The 25,376-nt window shown below is 33.6% G+C and overlaps 1 protein-coding gene across 1 annotated transcript in view; it reads right to left on the bottom strand.

The window, feature by feature from the left end:
* Positions 1 to 5,061: 5,061 nt before the first annotated feature.
* ITGA2 (integrin subunit alpha 2) overlaps positions 5,062 to 25,376 on the bottom strand; it is a 144,764-nt gene continuing 124,449 nt past the window's right edge. Inside the window, exons 28-30 of the mRNA XM_031964909.1 lie at positions 21,133 to 21,222; positions 11,280 to 11,396; positions 5,062 to 8,084 (exon numbers count right to left, since the gene is read on the bottom strand). Of these exons, the coding sequence (XP_031820769.1) occupies positions 8,004 to 8,084; positions 11,280 to 11,396; positions 21,133 to 21,222 (288 nt within the window). The 3' untranslated portion in view covers positions 5,062 to 8,003. The remainder of the gene's footprint in view (positions 8,085 to 11,279; positions 11,397 to 21,132; positions 21,223 to 25,376) is intronic.

Here is a 25,376-nt window from a genome sequence, read left to right as displayed (position 1 = left end):
TACAACTATTTAGGTGTTTTTTCCCCTCAGTGGGGATGAGGGATAAGTTGAGTGTGAGAGAAAGGGTAGAGGTAAGAAAGAAAAGAGTCATTGAAGCATTAAAAAAAATATATAGAAGCAAAGTGAAGAAAAGCCAGAAAGAATCACAAACAAGCAGGCGCATACTGAATTTATTATAGAAGGAAAAGTAAGCTGTAATTTGTGGCTTCAAATGCCATCCTTTTTTCTTCTATTTTGTTTATGAAAATGCTCATTTTATTTGGTGGTTCAGAAATAAAATAATAAAAGTAAAAGAAGTTGACTACACTCAGAGATAGTCTGACAAATGATTTTTAAAAAATTCTCACCTCTCAATTTGCTAATATATTATGCAAATATAAGTTAAAATAATTAACAGGAAATCTTGCTATTATTGATTGAATACAAGTATAATACATAGAACTCATATATAATAGAAGGATAGGTCTGAATTAGTCACTGAAAAAGCCAGTTCTACAAGGATCAATTACTTTGTAATTGTTTTCACTATCTTCTTGGTGATATTAATTGAAAGTAGATGAGCTATGATTATTCAATGATATGTGTGTGAAAATAAGAGAATGCTTAAGTAGCCTTTGAAAACGCAAGCCATATTCATTCTACAACCTACCACTGGAATAGGACTTTTTAATGGAAGAAAAGTGAATAATTGTGAAATTTGACTGGAAATTGAGAATTTTCCTTTATTGTTTCTGTACCAGAGGAAAAAAATTGTAGAATTATAGTTTGCCATACCTATTATGCCAGTGCAGAAGTATCAGATATAAGCTCTTAATATTTATACTTTAAAAGAATCGTGAATATTTTTGAAATGTTAGTTACTCAGACATGTTAAAAATGTTTTAAAGTATTTTTAGTGGTGGCATTTGTTACCCCAAATATCAGACTTCTTCATTAATATTTCTTTTGCTCACCATATTTCTAAAGAACGTCATCAGCAAGCAGCCTTTGGCTCCAGTCTGGAACAAATTGAGACTATCAATTCTCTGTGACAGGCCTTTTGGTTAACTGTGTTTAACCTTAGCCCTGCTAAGAAAGTAAGGTCCTTAAAGACAGGGACTGCCTTATTTAATCTTGGTAATCTGAATGCCTTGCATATAGTATATGGAATTATTAAAAGGATATTTAAATAGGAAACTTTTGGAATCAGTGATGGAGTCTGTAGCTTCTGAGAATTCTGTATGGAATTTGCCATAGTTACGGCCTTTCTTGGGTGTTGAAAAATAGAGGTTTGTTGTGACACCAGCATTGTCACAGCTGCCTTTTGTTCCCAAGTACTTTCATTTTGAGAATGGGAAGCACAAATCTGAGTTGCTCAAAACTTAGATATAAAAATATAAAAACAAAAGATCAGTAAACCTTTAATATGGGGTCTGGGAATTTACAAATTACAGAGAACATTGGCTCTGAAAAACTTTAACTTCTTATTAAAACATATATTTAGAATGAGTAGTTTATTAGAATTGGGATGTGGAATATGACCCAAGAAATCAGCTAATTAGACCTTCCCATTTCAAATATGAGAAAATAGATCTTGAGAAAATTACTTTCCTGAGGATACAGAGACAGAAGTAAATATAGAATCTGAACTTAAGTTCTGACTACAAATCCAATGATTTTTCCATTCTATATCAACATCCATATGAAAGCATGCTCCAGATCATAAATGTAATTTTAAAGTCATGTTTAGGACAATTAATATTTTATCTCACAGCCCTTAGATTTTCAAAGGTAACAAGCTAGAATGGTGATTGTTGGAAAGGCTGTAGAAGGACAGACTTAACATACTACTGATGATGTTTTAAATTGGTCCAAGTATTCTAGGGGGGAGGGGCAAATTGGAACTTTATTACAAAAGATCATAAGCTTCATGTACTCTCTTAACCAGTGAAGTCAGTTTCAAACATTTTACCTTGTAATATAAGTAGAAACACTGTTTGTGGTATCCAAGATCTAAAAGCAAAGAGGATGTCACAGTGAAGCAGTTTTTTAAGGAGGTATATAAATATAGGAAGCAAATAGATATATAAAATGTAATGAGATATTTCACTTTAAGAAATAACTGAAAAATTCAGATTTGGAAAAACTTGAATAACTGTGGTGGAGGAAAGCAGGACCAATAAAGTTGTATCCAAGGATTGATGTAATTAGTGTAAAGGAAAATAACAATAAAAAGCTTCAGAATTCTGATCAGCTTGATGGTCTAGTGACTAAAGAAGATAAGGCCATTCTGGAAGGGAGAAAGAGTATACTTTTTTCTCTTAGGGATTTCCAAGAAGTTATGCTTTATAGAACTTCTAGTTTCTGGAAAGTCTTAATTTTTATAACTTAATGAGAACATTTTTGTTATGGGACTCTCTGTCCTTTGCCACAAATTTTTAATTGAAGTAGTATTTTTTTTTAATGGAAACAGACCTTCCCTGAATGCATATGCCAATTTCCTATTTTGAGCCCATTTGTTTTTTTCCTCTTGGTCCCATTATGAAATATATAGTCATGGATTACTCAGAATAAGTTAAGCTTCATGGTTTTCACTACAAACCAAATGTGACTACTGCAATGTAGTCATGTAATTAAGGAAGTCCTCCAGCAGAGGGCTGTGCAATCACAATTTTACAAATGAGAGTATCTTTCTTTTTTAACGGAAGCAGCAACAAAAAGGTTGGCAAATATTTTTCTTTTAAGTTAGGTTGGCTTATAAAAAGAACACCTCTGAAGGAATTAGAAATAGCCATATGAAGTCGAGACTTTGTCAGGATAACTGGGTTCAACTTCAGCCCTGAAAATTAAACACCCTTGTGATTTTATACACATCAATTAACCTTTTAGTGCTTCATTTTCTATTTCCATGCAAAAAGAAGATAATATCACTTATACCACCTACCAGACAAGGCTATGAAGTGAAAACAATGACAGCCTAACTGCCATATTTATCAGTTATTTAAGTCTAGTACATTGTGAAGGGTATGGTGTAGATTGAAAGGCTTTTTATTAAACCAATTACTCAGATATAAGTTGTTTTTAATAAAAACTTGTGTTGATGTGTGCTCTCTTAAGATTTTAGGGTTTAAAAATACTTTTCATACAATACCTGTGAAGTCTGGGTTAGCTTCCTGTTGACCCCAGGATCAGCCAGAGTCAGGAACAGCAAAACTCCTTGGTCTTTATGGGGATAAGTAAAGGAGATGGATGAAGCCACCACGAGCTCTCTGCCTCCCATTCTCCCTTCTTCTCATCCTCCTCCAAAGTGCCTCTGGTTTGTCTTCCTCCATCCCCTAATCCCTCCTACAATTATCTGTGTACACCAAAAGATTAAGCCAGCACAGAATAGTGGGAAGGGCCATTTTCAAAGCATATGTTAACAGAGTATTGTCCAATAGGTAATTAGCCTTAAATGCTCGGTTGCCTAATTCCAGTGCACCTATTCAGTTTCAGCCCTTTACAATACCCTTGTGAAGCAGGTCATGAAAACGTCCCCATCTTACAGATTTCCGAAGGTGAAATGATTTGCACAGCAAAAGTGTCATAGCTATCCTTGAATCCTTGTTTCTATGTACTGTGGCATATTGTTTTCCCACACTGAGAAAAACAAATTCATGAACTTCGAGATCAAAAGGTCATATGAATCATTCACATATATATATATGTATATATATATATATATATATGCATATATAATAGGGATAGATATACTTATTGAATGATTGGATAGACATTCATTAAAGGAGCCATCTGTGCCAGATAACTGGTTTTGCACAAAGAAAGGCTACAATCCATGGGGAAGTAGATTCCAGAGAAAGTAGTTGTGATCTAGGTAATCAGTTTTTCACAGTATTACAATTCCTTACAGTATAGAATATTCCACTATTATTTATGCAGCACAATTTATGTAGGGTCATTCTTCAATCAATGGTATCACTGATGTGAGTAGAGTCACTGGGAAAAATTGTCATGTTTTTTCCAGTAGTAATGGTAATATAATTCAATAATAATTGCTAACATTTACTTAGTGCTTACTATATATCAGACACTGTGTTGAGTGCTTTTTATAATCTTTTTTTGATTCTCACAATAACTGAGAGGCATTTGCTTTTATTATCCACTTTTTACATATGAGGAAACTGAGGCAAACAGGTTAATATGACGTTACTCAGGGTCACACAAATACTAAATGTGTGAGGCTGGATCATCAGGTCCTTCCTGATTCCAGGCTGGACACTCTCGCACAGAGTACAGTGTAGGGATACAGTGTATAATCACTGTATCCCTAAACTCTGAATGAACTGTCATGGAAGACAACAGCCTTCAGGTTGATTAGAAAAATAATAGAGGAATAATGACCAAGGATGGCACATCTTCTATTTTGTAACAGTTGCCTTTTGATAGGATTTTCTTCCTATTTAAAAAACATACATCAACTAAAGTATTATATGTTAAAGCTATATTATAACATTAAAAACATTTGACTTCATATTTTAAAAACATTTTTAATAACACATATACAATATAATCTGGCTTCATGGCTACAATGATTTACAGATAATAATTCTGATTTTCATATTATTTACATCAAAAAGAAACAACAAATTCTTCACTAATGATGAAATCTAATAATTTCAGTTTTTTTGAAACAGAATATTGGTTGTGCAACTTTATATGCAAACATTATATTAACATTCATTTTTCTATATTATGCTTCCCTGTTTTTGCAATGATAAAGTATGCCTATAGAAAGTTGGAGGGGTGGAAGAGGGAAGGAAATTCTGATCCAATAAATGGAAAATAACTTGTATGTATGTTTATGTGTGTGTGTACTTTTCTGTAACTAGACAACTAGTAAATAAATCATATCACAAAGATTTAAGAAATTACTACTGCTATTACATTTAAAATATATATGTACAATATTAATTTATCAGTATAATCTTATACTATCTTTAACAAGATAATAGAAGTATATTTGAAATGATAATTTATTTTCAATATCATATATTACACTTTTTCATTTTTGAAATTTAAATACTCGTTTTAATTTTGCCCCAGTGTTTACTTTCTATAGTACACATAAAATTGGCTAATTTAGTATTTCAAAACATTACTGAATGACTCCCAAAATTATATAGATAAGGTAGGCCTTAGTTTGGATCATTTGTTTTTCTAAATAAGTTGTGTACAAATTTAATCATTATAAGATGATTTAAAATCAGGAGGCATTCAGTTTTTAAAAATTGAAGGATGAGTCATTATATATAAAGTGAATAATCATCTCCTGATTTATTTATGTTGGATTTTCATACATATATTGAGTACACCCATATATGAAAATAGAAAATATTCATTTGATAAAAATAGTGTAAGGACAACCACTTTGTTTTAGAAACTAGTTTTGTCCTAACAATCTCTAAGTATTAATTTCTTTAACAGTATTACAACATTAGATGCAAAACTTTTTAAAGTTTCACTTTGAAACCATTTATTTTATAAAAAATAAAGTCCCTGGGTAGCAAAATTATTTGTCCAGTTAAAGGATTTGAGAAATCACAGAATTCCTTCCCTTAGTTTTACAATTAAAAAGTGATTCAAAGATCTGAATTAAATATTCAGTTATTTTTCAAAGAAAGCAATAATGTGAGACCTCGCCATAAAGATTATATAATCATTACAGAATCCACAGTTAGGCTGTAGCAAAGCAGCCACAATTTCTGATTTTATTTATAAGCTCCATTCTCTGGAGCTTACATTCCATTTACAAAATGGATATTTTTTTTTTGTTGTTCTATAAATATATAGTTCTAAAGGCTTAAAACTAGTACATACTGAGACTTCAAAATGGATGGGATTTACACCTAATTCTAACTTTTGTATTACAATACTAAGAGCTATTGTCTCCATGATTAAAAGGACTGGCAATTTTTTATTTTTGTTTAGTTTTTCAATGTTAGTAACCTAGGTTATCTTACAGAAAAATATAGAGGTGAGAAATGAATACTGCCTCTGAATTGTCTGACCTTGAAAAGGCTTGCTACACACTTAATGTCAGGGTAAGTATATAGCTTCAGGTGGTCCTTTTTGAAGGATTATCACATACAATTGAAGGGAATTGATTTGCATATTAGAATCTGTGTTATACCCATCAGAAGGACTGGTAAATACAGTAGCTTGCATATATAAATTAAAAATACCTCACCTATTTAATGCTAGTTTCTTCTGATAAGTAGCAAGATATATATGGTGGGAAAAGCACCAGAGTTGGAGCCATTAAGTCACGACTTTTGATCATAGCTCAGTTGCTTAGAAGCCAGTTGACATAGCTGTTCTGAACCTTAATTTTCCCCATCTGTACAAAAGGTTTCAAACCCAAACTACCTACCTCACAGGAGCAATTTTGAGGAAAGCATTTTGTAAATTTTAAAGTGCTACATATATGTAAAGCTTGTTTTATTATGTAGGGACCCAGTTTCTGCTGGAAGTATTTGATTAGCTACAATAAGGATGGACTTCTGGAATATCTATCCCAGTTGCTCTATTAATATCCCACTGTGTATGAAACAAGAACTTGAAAATAAGGATAATTGAGTTATTTTGGTGGAATGCAAGATAAGAATACAGGACAACTGATTATCTTTTATCTATTATCAAGTTGTTATTCATCACTGTTCAGCTGGCTTGGATGTTGGGATTATTTTAAAAAGGCAGGAAAGAGCCCGAGTCTTTTTCTTTAGCTACATTCCAAAGCCAAATTTAAGTTCTTGGTTTAGTTATTGCTTGTACTTTACACTGAAAAGCATTTTAGAGTTTTTTGAAGTGACCTCAGAAGACGGTTAGTCCAATATCTTGATTTTATAGATAAACTAACTTGGATTTTTGTAGATGAACTAACTCTAAACTGAAAAAGCTTCAGATGACCTAGGTGGTTTTGGAATGACAAAGAATACATGTAAAATCAAAGACATCCTTACAGCTCATATTCCAATTCATCATGGTTCCTGATGATAGGACCAAAAAATAGAATACACTTGGAGCTTTTAGAAAATTTTAGTTCAGAAAGGGTGAAAGGGAAAAGGCTATGGAAAGATGGGAGTTGCTTAGGAGAGCTGTCCAATGGCCTAATTTCTTAACTGTAATAGCTAGTCACCTAAAAGCAACAACATCTGCAACTCAAAGAGGGGAGAATAGTCACCAGGATGAAGGAAAGGATCTTGTCTAATAGACAAAAATCATAGATCTACAGTTGGAAGAGACCTCAGAGGTCATTTAAATCAACCTCTTTATTTCACAGCTTAGGGAATGAAGACCTAGGGAGGTCAATGATTTAACCAAAATCACACAGGTAGTGAACATCATAGGAAGGATTTGAATCCAGATTGTCTCCAACTCCAGTCACCGTTATTTCCATTGTACCCATGATAACCAGATTAAATTTCATCTTCACAATTCTCTAGCTATGCTACTCACATGGCCTTTGCCTATACATTGCAAAGTCTGCAAATGAGATGTCATTTGCATAATTATTCAGATTGAAAAGATACAGAATAACCATCCTGAAACTAAAAGCTCCTCTATCTTCCTTTTGCAATGAAGGCAAGCCTTCATTGACTTCAGGACACTATTTTGCAGTAAACTTCTGAAAATAGGGCTGTGTTTTGCTAATACTTGTGGGATAGAAAATGCTTAGAATTTCTAACACAGTGTATTCTGTCAATATAAACTCTGGCCCAGCCAGTTTAGACTTTGTTTTAATATATATAATATAAAACCCCCAACTTTCAAAGAACTAATTCTCCCCTCCCCCCTCCCCCCACACAAAGAATTCTCTATTCCCAAACTGGCCAGCAGCTTCTCTTAAAATAAAATTGCAAAGTTATTTCATCCACAAAATTAAAAAAAAGAGAGTTTTTGACATTTGAAAACATCAGTCATTCAAAGGATGTCCAACTACAGTTGTGCTGGAAGACTATAGCAATTCAGCTATTTAGTTCTGTAGTCTCATCAATTTCATCTGGATTTTTGGCCATTTTCTCATATTTCCTCTTGAAAAAACCAAGCTGTAAAAAACAAAACAAAACAAAAAAACAGCATTCAGATGTTTACATATCTTTGGAATGGATATATATTTCTGTATTGTCACTTTACCACCCAACACCCAATGTGCAATCAATTCAATTTGACAAGCCTTTATTAAATGCCTAATTTATGCAAGGTACTTATTTATTCCTCATCCCTGGGGATACTAAGACAAAAAACAACTTGCTGCCTTTAGAGAGCTTAAATTCTAAAAAAAAAAAAAAAAAAAAGAGAGAGAGAGAGCTTAAATTCTACTGGGATGGGACTGGACCTCCTATACTAGTTAGAGAGAGAATAGTAATTGCTGTAGGAATCAAAGTTTTGCTGAAGATATAGCATTTGAGCTGAGTTTGAAGGAAAAGGAGGATTATGAGAGGAGAAGATAAACAGAGAGTGAATGAAAATGCATTTGTTAAGCAAACATTTACTACGGAACATGATAAACAATGAGAATGCAAGTAAAAACAAAAATGAGACCATTTCTGCAGAAAAAACACATTCAAAGAGTGCTGACCAGATAAGGGAGTTCTAATCTGAAATGTCCCTTACCAAAAGCAATAGTATTAATGATTAGATTACTGTGCCCCCACCAAGAGGAAGAAGGTGGTTGGCTATATGTGGATTGGCATGACAGATGAGCTATGGGTGGATAGTTTAGACAACTGGATGGGACATGAAACATGATCAGGTCTGGGTCTGTCATGAAATAATGGGCTAGGTACATCTATCTCTCACTCCTTAAGCTATCCCAATCCCAGGGTGAAAGTCCCAAAGCTGGGTGGATAACTTCCTGTTGAGTTGGGGATATAATTTCTGGGGGTCCAGTCTGTGGGTAATATTCCATGTGGAAAGAAATTGGCACAGCTATCAAGTCAGATAGAAATGATGGATGTGTATTCTAGCAGTGGGGAACAGAGGCAGGAGGTGGAGGTTTGGTTAAAAGCAAAATTGTTCAGTTTGGCTGGAATATAGAGTTTGTGAAAGAGACTGGTATGAAGTAGATGGGAGCCAATTTGTTGAGGGCCTTAACTACCAGGCAAAGAAATTAATACCTTATAAGATCACAGAACCACTTAGAATTAAAAGGGTCTGGCACAGTGGATAGAGCACTGGCCCTGAAGTCAGGAGGACCAGAGTTCAAATCCAGCCTCAGACACTTAATATTTCCTAGCTGTGTGACCCTGGGCAAGTCACTTAACTCCAATTGCCTCAGCAAAAAAAAAAAAAAAAAAATTAAAAGGGTCATCTAAATCCAATCCCCTATTTTTATAGATGAAGAAACTTAACTTGTCCAGGATCACACAAATGGTGAGTAATAAAGATTGGAGTTAAAACTTAGGTTCTCTAACCTCAAATCTCATAATTCTTTCCCTCATATAACTTTATCCAATAGTTGCTACATGTTTTTTTGAGCATAGGAGTGACAAAGACATAAATTAGGAAGGTAATTTTGACTATGCAGAGGCTATATTTGAGAGAGAAAAACAGAGAGAATCAGTTTAGAAGCTCTTATATAGAAATTCCCAAAAGTCTTGGTGTAGTTTTCATCAGTGAAAGTATTAGTCCAATAAAAGGCAATGAAGATCTAAATTAAATGTGTGCATGGAGAGAAGGGGGCAGACAAAGTGAACTGTTGTGGAGGAAGAATCAATAAGATTTGGCAATTGATTAGATATTAGGGTGAGGGATAGGGAAAAGTCAGGCTCAAAAAGGAAAAACCTGGAGTATGGGAAGGATTGTATTTTTTCTAAACAGACAATGGGATGTTCTTGAAAAAGAATTGAATATATAAACAAAAAGAATCTTAACTGTTTAAGCAACTTTCACACCATATAAGACACATTATGACCTAAATGCCCAAACCGATGCATTTACAAATTGGCTAACCTATATGCAAATTAATATATAAAACACTAATATAGAAAAATAAATTTGAGTTTAGATAAATATCAACTTTACTTTTGAAAACAAGCCCTTTCCCTAAATATCCTATTTTGTGTTTAGAAAATCTACAATTCTTCCCATAGTCCAGGTTTTCCCTCTTTAAGCCAGTTCTTGACATTTCCCTCCTTTTCATTCTAATTATTTAATCAGCCATCATATTTTATTGATTCTGCCTCTGTAACAATTCTCGTCTGCCTCCTCCCTCTTCCTGCACACATTTAATATAACTTTATATAGCTGTAAGATAATTAATTTAATAAAAGAAAAATTGTTTCAAACTCCACAAAAACTTTTATTTTAGTTTAAAAATTTTAATCAGTAAATTTAAATATTATTAATTACCTTTAAGTCAATATCTTTGGGCTTAATGAGTTTTCTTTTTATTAAATAAATTCTATTTCAATTATAACTCTTCACATTTGTCTTTATATGTAGAATTACAGTTGGAGGGGGTTTTAGAAATCATCTATTTTAGCACCCTCTTTTTTCACAAGAAGGAAAATTAGTTTGAAGAAGTGAAGTGAATTTGTCCAAGACAGTTTTGGCCTTATACCTAAAGCCAATTTCAGCAGAGTTCTGCATCCCAATAACCAGTTATTTATTAGAAAATGGAAAAAACCATAAAAAGAAATTTGAGGGATGGATAAAAGGATCAATATCAAATTAAGTTTTAAAAAGACACGAAAATGTGTGTTTGTGTTTGTGTGTGTGTGTGTGTGTGTGTGTGTGTGTGTAAGTTCTAGACCTTAATTTGAGAAACAGAGCAAGGCAATGGAAAGAATGCTACACTTAAGTTTGTCTGTCTGTCTGTCTGTCTGTCTCTCTCACCTCCCCCACCCCCAACTTGGGTTTAGCTGCAGAAAACAAAACAAAAATCCTTGAGAGAAAAAAAAATCACCAAATTCCAGACTCCAAAGAATGGTGATTTTAGATCAAGATACATCTCTCAGGAGGTAGTAAGTCTTCAGATTACAAATTACTTTCATAGATGATATCTTTGTACAAATTTTCCATGTATTGTAAGTGCTGGATGCTAATCAATCCTTGTACCTGGTCTACAAAGGGAACAAGAAGGGAAGTAGAGAGAACAGCTTCTTGTATACCACTATTTGGAATGAGAATGAAAATGAAGACAGCAAGATTTACATTATCAATACCTATGACAAATGGGTTGTAATTGCTCAAATGCTCACACACACACACACACACACACCTAGCCATTCATTGTTTACCTTCCACAAAATAGTAGTTAGGGCTAACAGCAAGAGAAGGCCAGCAATTATACTTCCAATGATAACTCCTACTGGTACTTCAGCTTTCTCATCAGGCTTCATTATTGTAACTGGAATCTGAAAATATATATTAAAATTAGAATCATATAATATCAAACATTTTCTGAATGATGTAATGGAGATAATCTAACCTAATGCTGTCACTTTTACAAGTGATACTGAGGCCTAGAGAGATTAATAAAAGATTTGTTCCAACAAGTAACGCAGTAGCTTAGCTCCTTCAAAGTATAATTTTAAAGAGTATCTCTTTACAAATTCCATGATGTGACATGCAGATGGCCTGGGTTGTTAAAGGGTGTGAGTCAGAGCACAAGCTTTGGCAGGTTTAACATCAATCTGGAAAGGCTTTAAGCACAAATTCAATAACAGACTAAGTATTTGACTCTCATCAAAATGCCAGGCAGGCTTACTTCAGAATATTCTTAATTAGAAGATGATGTATACTTTTGGCTAAAGTAAATGTGAGAAATTATTTCTCTCTTATATTTAATAACCAGATTTTCCCTGTTTTCTGCTTCTATATCCAGAAACCAAACAGTGTAGGAAATCTCTCTTAAAGATTTATCTAGGCCAAAATCTAACACTAAAACAAATTCTAAATTGGGCCTAATAGTAGATGTGTTTGCTCAGACAGGTCTGGAAAAATGTTGATTTTTCCCTTTCTTTTAAAGATAGGTGATATGGAAATTGATTTTCTTTTGACCAAGATTTGAATGACCTAAGTCATATATCCCAAACCCATTATTTTAATATACCCCACTTCCCACTATGTTAATCAATCAGAGGTGATTGGCACTCCTCAGGAACTCCTAACTCTTCAAAAGGCATATAAACTGGGAATCCACTGCCATTAAAAATTTTTGATATGAGAAACAGTCAAATGAACATTCTTTTATTATGTTGGTATTAGTAAGAGAATAATAACATTATCCAGAAATTACTTACAGAAGAGCTACTGCTATCTGCATATGTGAAAGGAGTATCTATACTGATAAAATAATAAATACTTGGTGTATAAATTTGTTTTAAGTAATGCTAAGGACACTAATTTTTCTTGTTTTTTTTATTTTCCTTTTCTCAAACTTTGGTTCCTCTAATATCTATATGGATAGAAGAAACATAGCAAAAATTAAAAATGCACTGCCTCAAAACTTAAAATAAGTTGATTATTTGTATGATACAAATAGAAAATTTTGAAATCCATGTCCATTACTGTAGAAGGAGCATTAAGAAACCCATATTAGTTTTTTTAAATTATATATATACAGGTACACGTGCTACTTGATTGAAAGCCTCTTATGGACAAAAATCATATTTATCATTGTGTCTTGTCTCAAATCTTAAACAGGATGCTACAAATGTTTGGGACTTCTTATATATGCTGAATGAACAAATAAATGAATAGGGATGCTGAGTGAGAAGAACAAAGCAAACAAACTTTTAAAAGCTCTTCTGTTTAGAGGACAATTGTGGTTAAAAAACAAACAAACCAACCTGAATTTTCAAAACATACTCTCAGCTGTCTAATTCAAGACCACTTTTTAGGATCTGGAACATTTTCATAGATTTGCATGGGACCATGTAATGAACTTGACCCAATGTAAGGTATTGCATTTTGCTAAAGCAATCTTTGAGAGATGTCAGTGAATGACTACTCTAATGATTTTAACAAGCACGGTTTTGTATTTTGTCCTCTAATTCATTTTATAAAAAAATTATGAAATTAATTCTTACTCTCTCTTTTACAAAATACAGTTAAAAGGAGAATAAAAGACAGAGGCATTATTCATATACACAAAATTGACTAACACTGTTAACAGAAAATAGCTTTTTGTGGTTTTGTGTGTAGGCTAGGTTTCTTGTTAAGAGGTTTTAGGGTTTAATTTTTTCAGAAAACAAAAATGAAGCCTTTAATGTAAACATCTGAAAAGCTGCTAAATAAAAAATGAGTTTGGACTGGATGGCCAATAAAGTTCCTTCCACTTTAATGGTTAATTCTATGAGTCCTTTACTTTCCTCAAAACCTTCTCAAAGGGACACCTGGACAAGGTGTGGGAGGTAAGAGAAAGAATGGAGATCAGGGCTATATTTCTGAAGCAGGAAGGAAAGAGAAAATGTATAATGTTGCTGAGAAATTGTGAGTAGAGAGGATTTATTTTATTTAGTAGATTTAAAAATATTTGTTTTAAAAAGACTCATGCATCTTCAATCTCTTTTCCATTGACTTCTTTCCTTTTGCCTACCAACATGTCTAAGAAAACCTCACTCTTGTCCTTATTTTATCCAGCTACCATTTCACCTCTTCATCCCTTGCTCACTTCCACTGTCAAAGAAAAAGTTTCCTATATTTCATTTCTACACTCCCTCATGACTCACTATTTCCTCAACCCCTTCTAAATACCTTCCAAACTGGTTTCCCTTTCTAGAACTCTCCTGAAACTGTATCTCAGAATGTCTGTCTTAATTATCAATTCCAATGGCCATTTTCCCCCCATTCTCATCCTCTATGACTTTTGCAATATTTCCTCAAGGCTACTTTGAATACTTCTTCCCTTGGTTTATATAACATTGTGATGTGTAACTGTAATGATTTTTAGTTTCTACAGAATTGTAACAAAGTAATGATTCTCCTATTTCTTTCTTTATCCTTCACAAGTTTTTAAGCACTTAAGTGTTCCTCAAAGTTCAAGACAACTCAATTCAACATTTATTAATCCTCACCATGTTTAAGACACAAGGGGCAAAGAGCCAAAAATTTAAACAGTTCTAGCTGTGAAGGATTTTATATTCTAATAGAGGGGATGAGGGAGAACAAATAATACACACATAGATCAGTAAGCGCAAGGTCATTTGAGGAAAAGAGGATTAAGAATCATACATTTAGAGTAACTAGGGATGTTAAAAGGCCACTAAACCCCTTAATTTAGAAGTGAGGAATCAGAATCTCAAAGGTTCACACAGTAAGTTATGCAGCAAAGTCAGGTTTTGAGTAAACTTGGGGAACAGGGAATGCTCCAAGGAGAAGGTGATACTTGAGGGAAACCTGGAGGAAAGATTGGGCTGCTAATACTTGAGGAAGGAGGGCATTCTACTCATAGGGAAGTTTGTGCAACTGCATGGGAACTGTAGACAAAATGTCAGAAACAGCAGCTCCTATAAAGCTTCTCCTACAGTGAACATAGGATTTGTTACTATCTCCTTGGACAAATTTTGGATACTTGGACTCTGATAGTTTACTTTTCATTCCATAAAGAAGTTGTTATTTGTTCTCAGTTCTCAAAGAGGACCATGACATAAGGGAAGAGGTGCCACAATACGCAAGTGAATTGGACAGAAGTGAGGGAGGGCTGTGCAAGGTCAACTGTCTCACTTTTCCACCCAGAGCCATCTGGATCCTGTTGCCAGATATAGATCAAGACAACTAGAAATGGCCTTAAATGAAATGGAAGACCTCAGCCTTTTAAAGCTAAGGTTTGAGTTTGACTGAGGCCACAGCCATTCAATGATTAAGGCAAAGTAGCAATTGAAGCAAAAAAATCTTCTCTTCAGCCTAGTCTCAAAGAATTAAACTAATTTCCTAACTAATATCCTTTCTTGTTTTCCTTCCTTTCTTTCATAAATAGTAGAGCATCTAATTCAACTTCCATATTTTATAGATGAGGAAACTGAAGTCCAAGGAATTTTAGTGCCATATTCCAAAGCCTCATATTTATGTGGATAGAATTTGCTTCAAATTATTAATAAACTATTATGAGGATTTAGAATATATTGAGAGTGGCTGCAATTTTAGTCATTAGCAAAAATATATTCCTCCAGATTACCTTAGAGTTTATAATGATGAGAAGGTATATGGTGGTGAGCTAAGTAAAAAGGCTTTCGTGTGACTTTCCCATGCAATCTCTAAGTAGATCTAATTGACCCTAAAACTCTGCTACCATAATCTTGCTACACTGGGGAACAATAAGAAGTCTTGTTTGTCCAGAAAAAAAATTTATAAAGGACTATAATAATATAAAATGAGACAGCTGAGGTAAGTAGGACTGATCCTTCAGACTTGCACAGATTTGATCATGTAATTTCTCTGCTTAAAAATGTTAAATAAATTGCAATCTAATTTTTGAGAAATATTTATCCAAATCCTTTGATTCTGTATTCATTGGGGAATGACTTAGTTTCCTATATTGATGTTAACTTCTTATTTTTCTATTGTATATCATACTCTTATCAGAAATATTTGATGCAAAGATTTTTTTTTTTTAACATTTGGCAGTTTGGCTTCCTTTCCCAACTTCATAACAGCTTTTCAATTTTATGTAATCAAAATGATCTATTTTATCTTTTGTGATTAGTTCTGTTCCTTGTTTGGTTAAGAACTTGTCACTAGCCATAGCCACTGAAGAAGTAGATCTCATTCTCTTAAAATTTTTTGTTTATGGTATGATTTTTTACATTGAGGTCATATATCCATTTTCAGCCTATTGTGGTATGACACAATATGTTGGTCTAACCCTAATGTCTTCTAAGAAGCCCAGTAGTTTGCCTAGATGTTCTTGTCAATTAAGGATTTCCTTCTCCAGGTTCTGGTTCCTAGCCAACACTGCCCACAGTCATTGGCTCTTATCTGCTTACAACTATCTCCTCATTCTCTTCTACTTTAGATTACTGCCACTTCATTATTCTTTTGATTGTAGTGGAGATGTTAAAATTATTTTACTTAGTTTGAATGAGATGCCTTGCTAGATATTATCTGTTACATCTTTTACAAGAACTTGGATAATCTTCATCGTACAGTAGGAGAGTAGGAACTTTTAAACTTCTTAAATATAGTGGGCAGAATAAGAGTGCATCAATCAATTGAAGTTACTAAAAACAATCTGATTCATCAAATAATTGAACATCTTGCCTCTCTTTGAATGACGTATGTTCTTCATTTTGATTTCTCTTTTTTTCGCATAATGTCTTGGTAAGAAATCGATAAAAGAAACCTAAGTAACTGCAACAGACACTACTATTCAAAACCTTCTGTTATTTGTTAGGTCCCTCCCCTGCAATCTTTCTAGTCTTTTAGCATATAGATCTTCTGGAATATTTACCGTTCTACTTATATTTCAGATTTCCTACCTTCATGTCTTTGCTCAAGCTTTTCCCTCTGCCTGGAATACTTTCCATTCACCTTCTCTAACACATACACACATGTATGTATGTATGTATGCATGTATGTATATTTTAATCTCTTTAAATCCATACTTATTTTTAAATTTACATTTTAATTCTAAATTTAGCATACACCATATAAAGTGAGCATTTCCATATAGAAAGTAGAAAAGAAATATATGATAAATGAAACCATGAATCTCTGTTATACATAGATTGCTTCTATTTTTAAGTACAATAAATTCAGTATTTAAGTTTCAAAGTTCTCTTTCTTGTCTGTGTTTCTTTCTGTCCTTCCTTTGGTGGAATTAAAAAAAAATATATCAATGACATTTCCTTTTTCTTTGCTTGGCTATTCTATCCCTTACCTTCCTGTTCCCTCTCATTGCCAGTTCCAAATTAAACAAAAAAGGGAAGAAAGGTAAAAACAAACATGTAACAAATATTACATGGAGTCAGGAAGACCTGAGTTAAAATCAGCCTCAAACACTTTCTGGCTATGTGAGTCTGGATTAGTCAATTAATCTTGTTTGCCTCAGTTTTCTTAGCTGTAAAAATGATGAAATAGCAAACCACTCTATTTTTTTTTCATTGTTTCTTCTTCAATTTATAAAAGAAGGAACAAAGACATTGCGATACCAAGCATAGGAATTATAAAGCAAGGAGGACTTATGATTAATAACCAGGAAGTTGAACCTCCCTGAAGGGAAAAAGAAAGGCAGTACTGAGACCAGCCTGAAGTCAGAGAGGGCAGTCACCTCATATACGGACAACTTTCAGAGAGGGCTTCTCCTTATCCTACTGACTGCCAGGAAGCAGGGGAAGCAGCAAGAGCCAGTTCTGGTATGATCTGCAAAGTTTAGGTTCCAGGTTTTTAGCTTCAGCATTGAAAGGAGAAGAAGGAAAAGGTTCCTAGGTCAAGAGGCCAAGGAAAGAGTGAGCAGAGACTGACAGAAGAGGCTGTGTTTGAGACTGTGGCTAGGGTGAGGGGGGTGGGGAATACCATGTAAAGGAGCTCTGTTTGGGGGAAGGCAATGTGGGAGGAAATGGGGAATGGCTCCTAGCAGACACAATTGGAACAGCCCAGTGGAAAAAGAGATTTGAGACTTGGGATACAAAAGAAAGACAATTCTGGTCCCCTTAGGAGGAACCTAGATGAGCCCACCCCTGTCCATGGTAGATAGGCCATTCCCTGGTCTGAGCTCAATGGGATGGTTCTTTTGCCATGACCTCTTCACAACAGTGCTGGCTCATAGTTTGAACCTCAAATATTCCATATATAACAAAGTTCTGGGCCTGGAGTCAAGAAGACTCACCTTCCTGAGTTCAAACTGGCTTCAGATACTTGTGTGATCCTGAACAAGTGACTTAATCCAGTTTGCCTCAGTTTGCTTAGTTGTAAAACGAGGAAATAGGAAACCACTCCAGTATCTTTGCTAGACCGAATGACAATAATATATTCTTTTTAAAATGAGTCCTTAAGCTTTTTAGTGTCATGGACCCCCTTTGGCAATTTAGCAAATGTTTAGAGATTCCTTCTCAGAATCATGTTTTAAAGGCAAAAAATAAAGTGCATAGAATTACAAAGAAAACCAATTTTATTTAAATATGTCATTAAAATATTAAAATCCCTGCTTTAAAGTTTAACTCAAATGCTGCCTTCTCCATGAAGCTTTCCTTGATGACAGAAACTGGTAATGAACTTCTTCCCTAAGATCTAGTTAACAATGTTTTTACTTTTCTTATTGTTTTATTAGAAACTATTTGATAGTGATTTATATTATATATAATATTATTATGTATTATATATAATATATACATATTGAATATATTATATATAAAACATATATATATATATATATATATAATATTAAGTGACTACCATGTACTTTGCACTGTGCAAAATGTTGAATATACAAAAAGAGGCAAAAAAGGCAGTCCCTGTCCTCAAGGAATTCACAATCTAAAAAGGGGAAGCAGAAAGCAAATAAATATGTACAAACAACCTTTATAGAAGATAAATAAATAATTAACAGCACAGGCATTAGAATTAAGAGCTTCTTCTAGAAGAAGAATTTTAGTTGGGACTTGAAAGAAGCCAAGTGAACTGTAAAGCAGAGATAAGGAGAGAGAACATTCCAGGCATGGGGAACAGTCAAAGAAAATGACCAGAGTGGGAGATGGAGTATCTTGTTTGTGGATCTGCCAGGGAGCCAGTCACTGGATTAAAAAGCTTGTCTCAGAGAGTAAGGTGTAAGACAACTGGAAAATATATGTGTATAGGTATATTATGAAGAACTCTCAATGCCAGAATTCATTATAGTTTTCCATTTTTATTTTCAATTAAGTAAAATGTATTTATTTAGCAATTCCTTTTCTCTTGCCCTCTAAAACAACCAAGGGATTGGCATATTTCTTTGACTTATCGTTTCTAATGTATCAGTCAACTCTCTGGTTTCCCCTACCTCCAGTTTCATTCTGGAATGGTAGTGTACTAAAAAGAGCATTGGGACTGGGAATTAGGAAGACTTGATTTCAAGACCAGCTTTAGATACTAGAAGTGTGACCCTGAGAAAATCACTTAACCACTATCTGACTCAGTTTCCTCAATTGTAAACTAAGGATAATAATGACACCTACTTCACAGGGTTGTTGTGAGGAGCAAATAAGGTAATGACGGTCAAATATTTAGCACAGGGCCTAGAACACTGTAGGCATTTCATAAATGTTTGCTTCCTTCTTCTTCCCTTCCCCACATACTGTCTCTGGGATAATACTGTCAGCAGTACTAAAGAGGGAAAAATAAGATTGTATCAGGAAGCCTCTAAGTCCTTTGCAATTCTTAGATTCCATGATATCCCCCGGATATAATTCTTTCCTTTCCCTTCATCATTTCATCTTCAATAGACTCCATATAGAGAATCATATCTTATCTCCTTGGCCTGTCATTCAAGATGCTCCTTATTGTGGTTCCACACCACTTTTATAGACTCATTTCTACCAAACAATTAGGACAAACTAACTTTCAGGAATCCTCCAAGCCCACACTTGTTTTTAATATGTAGAGAATGGTTCCGTGCTTTTGCTTACAATATATTCTCAAACACCATATTCCCTTAGGAGGAGGATCTATGTCTCCTTCATTGTTGTATGCACCATTATACAGTACCTAGAACAAGTAAGTTCTCACACAATAAGTGTTGAATCCAAATTTCCTTATAAATCATCCTTTTAAAAATCTGTAACAAATCACTTTTTTTCAGGCCAAGTCCATAAATACTTAATTGAATGCCACATCCACATTTTTTCTTGGCTGTATTTCTGATTTTCCAAGTCTCAGGCCCTGAAGGGTAGGAGCTAGTACTTCTATGAGGATGCTAAGCCAAAAGCAGATGGGGTCCCTCCATCTAAGCCTACACAAAGAACCACTTTTCCCTTTTAGGCAAAGGTGATGGTAACATTGCTACACATTCTATTTTAGGTCATTCCCAGTATCTTGGAATCTGTGGGTGCCTTGGACTTTCCACCAATTCTGAATAGACCCCAAGGCAGCTAACTGACATAAGCTGACCCCTGGGTGACCATGTGCAATATTATCTCTTAAACACTGCACAAAAGGCTCAAAAGAAAAATGCATAATGCATGGTATTAGCAAATCAACTTGATAGAAAAATTTTTAAAATGCTATATTTTATTCTATTTAGTTTCAGAATGTGGACATGATAAATTTTTCCAGATTTTGACAAGATGTCTTTATTTCCATGAACAGCATATCTCTATTAAAAAAGTTTTTCTCAAAAGTATTATTTTTCTTTTTTTCTTGAATTAAAAAAATCTTATAAATGGACTTTCAAATCACATTATCACTTCTTTTTAAAACAAATGCTATCTATAATAAATTATTTCTAAATGCCTCAACTGCTAAGAGTACTTAAAATACTTCTTTAGGTAAGGGGGAAATACTGTATAGCAGAGTTTCTTAAATTTTTTCCACTCACAAACCCTTTTTGCCTAAGAAATTTTCATACCACCCTGATTAAAATAGTATATAAAAAGGTATACAAGCCAAACATTTTCTAATAATAAATCATAATTTCACAATCCCCACATTTAGCTATGAGACTGGGCCATGAATCACAGTTTAAGAAGCTGGACTTCTTAATCAAAGCATATTGATTCTTTAATGACAAAAATTAAACTAAGTGTGGCCTAAGATCTAGTATTTTTTGTGTAACTATACAGTGAAAAGGTTACAAGAGAAAAGATTAGAAATGAAAATGATACAAGATGGGATGAGGACTGTAGACAGTCTGAATATCTGTTTTCATTACCTTCCACTCTTTCCTCTGTTGTTACAAAAATGTTTTCCATATGTTTAACCAATATATAGAAAAAAGAGATAACCATATGATAATATATTTCATCACTTAATCAGTAATTATACTGACAATTACCAAAACAATAAATAATAATGCATTGTGTAAATAATAATGCTGTACTTCACAACTATAAAGTTTATTTAAAGTACACTAATCTTTTCCATAGCATAAATCCATTTTTCCTTTTAAATACTGGAAAGGAACCAGCCCAAAATTCATTAAAATAACATCTGTTTTAGTTGAAGATTTAATGCACTCACCATAATAGTGTTTTCTTCAATTACATATATTTGTGAGTCAATTGTGTCCACTTTTGCAGTTGCTACCAGCTGAATTGTCTGGAAAGATGACTGTAATATAAATACAAATTCTAATAAATAACAACAATAACTTAAATTTATTGTTAATACAGTATAAGTCCATGCAAATGCATGATCTCATTTATCCTTCAGAACAATAATGTATTTTTGTCCCCATTTCATAGATGCAATTACTAATATTCAGGTGAGGTATCTTAACCAAAATTACACATTGATTATTATCATCCAAAGATCCTGGCAGAAATTAGCACCAAGAGGTTCTTTTTTGGGGGAATTTTTAGAAACAAAAACTGATTACAAAATTCCATCATATTATTGGTATTTGAGATTGTCCACAAAATTAGAATAATTAAAAAAGAAATTTTTCATCTGATAGAAAGTAGTCTTTCATCAAAGCTTCATTCTAATGCCTCATCATGATATAAAATGGACTTTAGGTTCTTGTGACTTTATGCCCAAGACACATAAGATTTAGTAGCAATACACCAAGCTGGCAAGCCTACTGTCCAAGTACAACCTAGTTGAGTTTTCAGAGATCAAGAAGAAATCAGGAGATCCACCTACTACTACCCGCTCTACTATTTACAGGTTAAGTGACTGAGCAATTCATGTTACTTTTTTGGGTCTCAGTTCCCTTCTTTATAAATAAATGATGATCATTATGATTCTTTTGAATAATAATGTTCCGTGGATGCTGAAGATGAGACATCGAGTGGTGATTTTGTATTTCAATTACATTAACATCAAATAATCTACTTATATGAAATAAAGTTTTGTTCATGTTAGTGGAAGGATTTGAAACCCATGAAATCAGGGGTCTCTGAAGTTTTGAAAAAAAGAAAGCAAACAAAAAATAACTCATAAAACAACTAAATAAATAACTTTCATTTGTTTTTGAATTGCTTATATAATCTCCCAAAGTCTTGTAACTGGAAAGGAACTCAAAAGCAAAATATTATGAATCACACCTGAATAGAAATCTGTTTTATCCCTGAAAAATGGGGGGATAGCCTTTCCTTAAATACCATTAGTGAGAATATATGCCTTCAGACATTGCTCATCCTCCTTTGGGACTTCTTTTTCTAAATCTTTATATATTAGGATTTTTAGCTCACCTTGTTTGTTGGCTATAGCCTGTCCATTTGTGTATAAAAATATGAGATTCTGGAGTCTATTACTGGTTCTATTCTCAGGTTTTATTTCTTGTGAATTTCTGAGTATCCCTACTGGTATTTTATGATTATAGCTCTTCTTTTTGCTATCAAGACACTTTTTGCTCACTTCTTCCTTTTCCATTTAAAACCCTTTTATTCAAGACTTTCTCAATTTAAAGCCTTTTAGAATATAAGCTTCTCAAGGGTAGAGACTACATTGTTATTTTGTCTTTGTATCTTCATTGTTTAGGATAAAGTTTGTTCATGTTATAGGTATACAATAAATGGTTATTGAATAGTATTGAATTAGAAATAATATTTGAAATACTCTTAAGCAAAAAAAAAAAATTCATACATATTAGATGTACTTCATCCCTAGTGAAGAGCCTATCTTTCCTACTTTGAGGTTATGGTTTCAGAAATCCAAACTCTATCTCCTTGCCTCCCCCCACCAAATAATCAGCTTGGTAAAAAGTTGTTTATTTCCCTAATCTCTTTTTCTTTTTCTGAAGTCCTAGCCTTTGACTGTGAGCAAAAATGAAAACATCATTTGTGCCCCCAAAGTCTTTACATTTTTGCTTATGATTTCACAATCCTTTCTAAATTACTTCTGATTATTTATGATCACGGGAATCAACAAAAATTTGAGGTATCATTTTTCAAAATTTTTAGCAAATTGTTTGTGATGTCCTAAGTACATTCCCCAGTAAAACAGAACGTTCTTATTAATGTCAGATTTAAAAACAAATCAAAGGGAAATTGGGCAAGTCATTAATAGAAGTGGTAATCTACTTGTCATTCCTCAGCTTAATAATCTTAGTTTTTCAAAGCAGAACACGCCACAAATCTTTTGGTTCTAACATGGTTTGAGGTGGTGATGGTAGAGTATTCAGGGAAATAAAGGATACAATTTTATTTTTTATAATACATTCCCAACAAATTCCTCTTCTAAAAGAAATTTTAGAAAGGAAGAGGGGAGACTTTTGAAGGAGGAAAATCATTTGCAATATGAAGCACCTTTTGCATGTATTGGAGCATTTGCTTTTTCCCTTTAATACTTTATTGAATCCAGCCATGAAAGAATAAATTGCTCATTTTGGGGAGGGGTATTTGCTCTCTTTGGCACTTAGGATCTGCTTTTTTTCTGGTTACTAGGGCATCTAATATACTAAATGAGGTAATCTACTAAACAGTCTCTAGTAGCCAGAAACAGTGAATGTACTTCCAAAAAGTGAGTAATTTATGTCCTTCTGACTGGCTGCATCAATACTATTCTCCAATTAATCTTGGTAACACTGAGATATAGTATTGCATCATGCATTAACCCTATGAACTGTACTTTTATTTTTATGGTCATTTACCCAATTAGGGTAAAAAGCATTAAATGATGATAGGGAAGAGATTTAAAATCATGTGCAGATATCATTTGCAAAAACAGACAAAGTCAGTGCTGTCTTTGCAAGCTTAAAAAATGTGAAAATGTCATTCATTTCTTTCTTCCTACCTTACTTGAGAAACTAGCATCTCTATCTCTAGGTCTGGACCTTTTCTCTATAGAACTTTCTCATCAAAATAGGCACCACATAGTGCTTCACCCACAAGTCATGTCTCTGATGGTGAATAGGCACTGAGGATTTACTAAAGAATTTCTTTCCAACTGGAAAGAAATAGTGGAGGGTAATTTGCTTCATAAAAACTGAACAATTATGAAAGCTGTCTATATCATCAAATTCTGTCAGAGAAAGGTAATAAGAAAAGGGCAAAAAAGTCAACTACCTCTCATACTAGAAGTGGAATCTTTATTTGGTCCTGATTTACTTTAAGGCTGATCACTTTCCTGACAAAGTAGCTACAAACAATGATAACAATCTTTCTGGGCCTAGTTTGATAGGGTATTTGATTTGTCTAAGATTACTTCTAGTTCTAACCTCTTTAAATTCCTTTTGGACAATGTCTTTTTGCTATTTTTTTCTGGCAATAAACAAATCACAAAGTGAAATAGAAACTAGATATTTTGTTAGTTTCATTCAAACAATCAAGCAAATCCCATAATTCTGAGCCCAAATTGCATTTTCTACCACAACCTTCTGGTTTGGCTGTCCACATATATTAAGTTGGGTAAAAACCTATTCAAACATTTCCTTCCTCTTCTGCTATGGGAAGGTCTTCTCGACATCTAAACCTTATCTGAATCTTTTAACTGTAGTGGTATCGTCTTCCTCTTCCCCTTTATAAAAATGTGCTAAAAGTTAGCCTTTGATGCATCTTTTCCTTTACTTTTCTTTCATTTCTTCTTCTATATGAACCCATGAGGCTAAAACCTTCCTTTCTTTTGTCCATGTTCTCACATAACATCATAAGATTATTGATTCTGAGGTGACTTTACTGAAAGGCCAAGCAGCTTTTTGTAACAAACTATAAGACCCAAGTTTATTATTTCCTATAATTTTCCTTTTTGATCTTTGCATACTGAAAACTCTGTGTTAATTGATAACTGAGCTTATAAAAGGAACAGACTGATAATTTAATTGGTATATAGAACTCTAGTAATGAAACTCCCACTCCTAATACAAGCCAGTGTTTTCTTTCCAACTTATGCTCTTAGAAAGCTACCTAGACTCTCAGGTAGTTAAATGATACAACAGAATATATGTGTCAGTGGTGAGGCTTTTAACCCATGTCTTCTTGGCTTGGAGTCTGTTTTTTTGTTAAACACACCAAGGTTCAAAATAAAAATGAAGAAAGAACTATGCAGTCATAGACTGATTAAATGCAAACTACTTTTTAGTGGAATTCAACCCTTTCACTATACTGCAGTCTTATTCAAAAGGTGGGAGGGTATGCAGTTTCCAATATCCCTTTAACCAACTTATTTTTCATTCTACAGAAAAAGAAAATCAGTGCCAATCAGACACTGAATTATTCACAGTACTATGGTCACTACATTAGCATTAATGCTTTTTATACCAAATGGAGAACCCTCTGATACTGGATTTCTCTCTCTGCATATTTCAATCTTGCTATTTATGC

Source organism: Sarcophilus harrisii, chromosome 1, assembly GCF_902635505.1.
Source record: "Sarcophilus harrisii chromosome 1, mSarHar1.11, whole genome shotgun sequence".
NCBI lineage: Eukaryota > Metazoa > Chordata > Mammalia > Dasyuromorphia > Dasyuridae > Sarcophilus > Sarcophilus harrisii.
The sequence above is the reverse complement of the archived record's forward strand: the minus strand, read 5'-3'. Positions and strand labels throughout refer to the sequence as shown.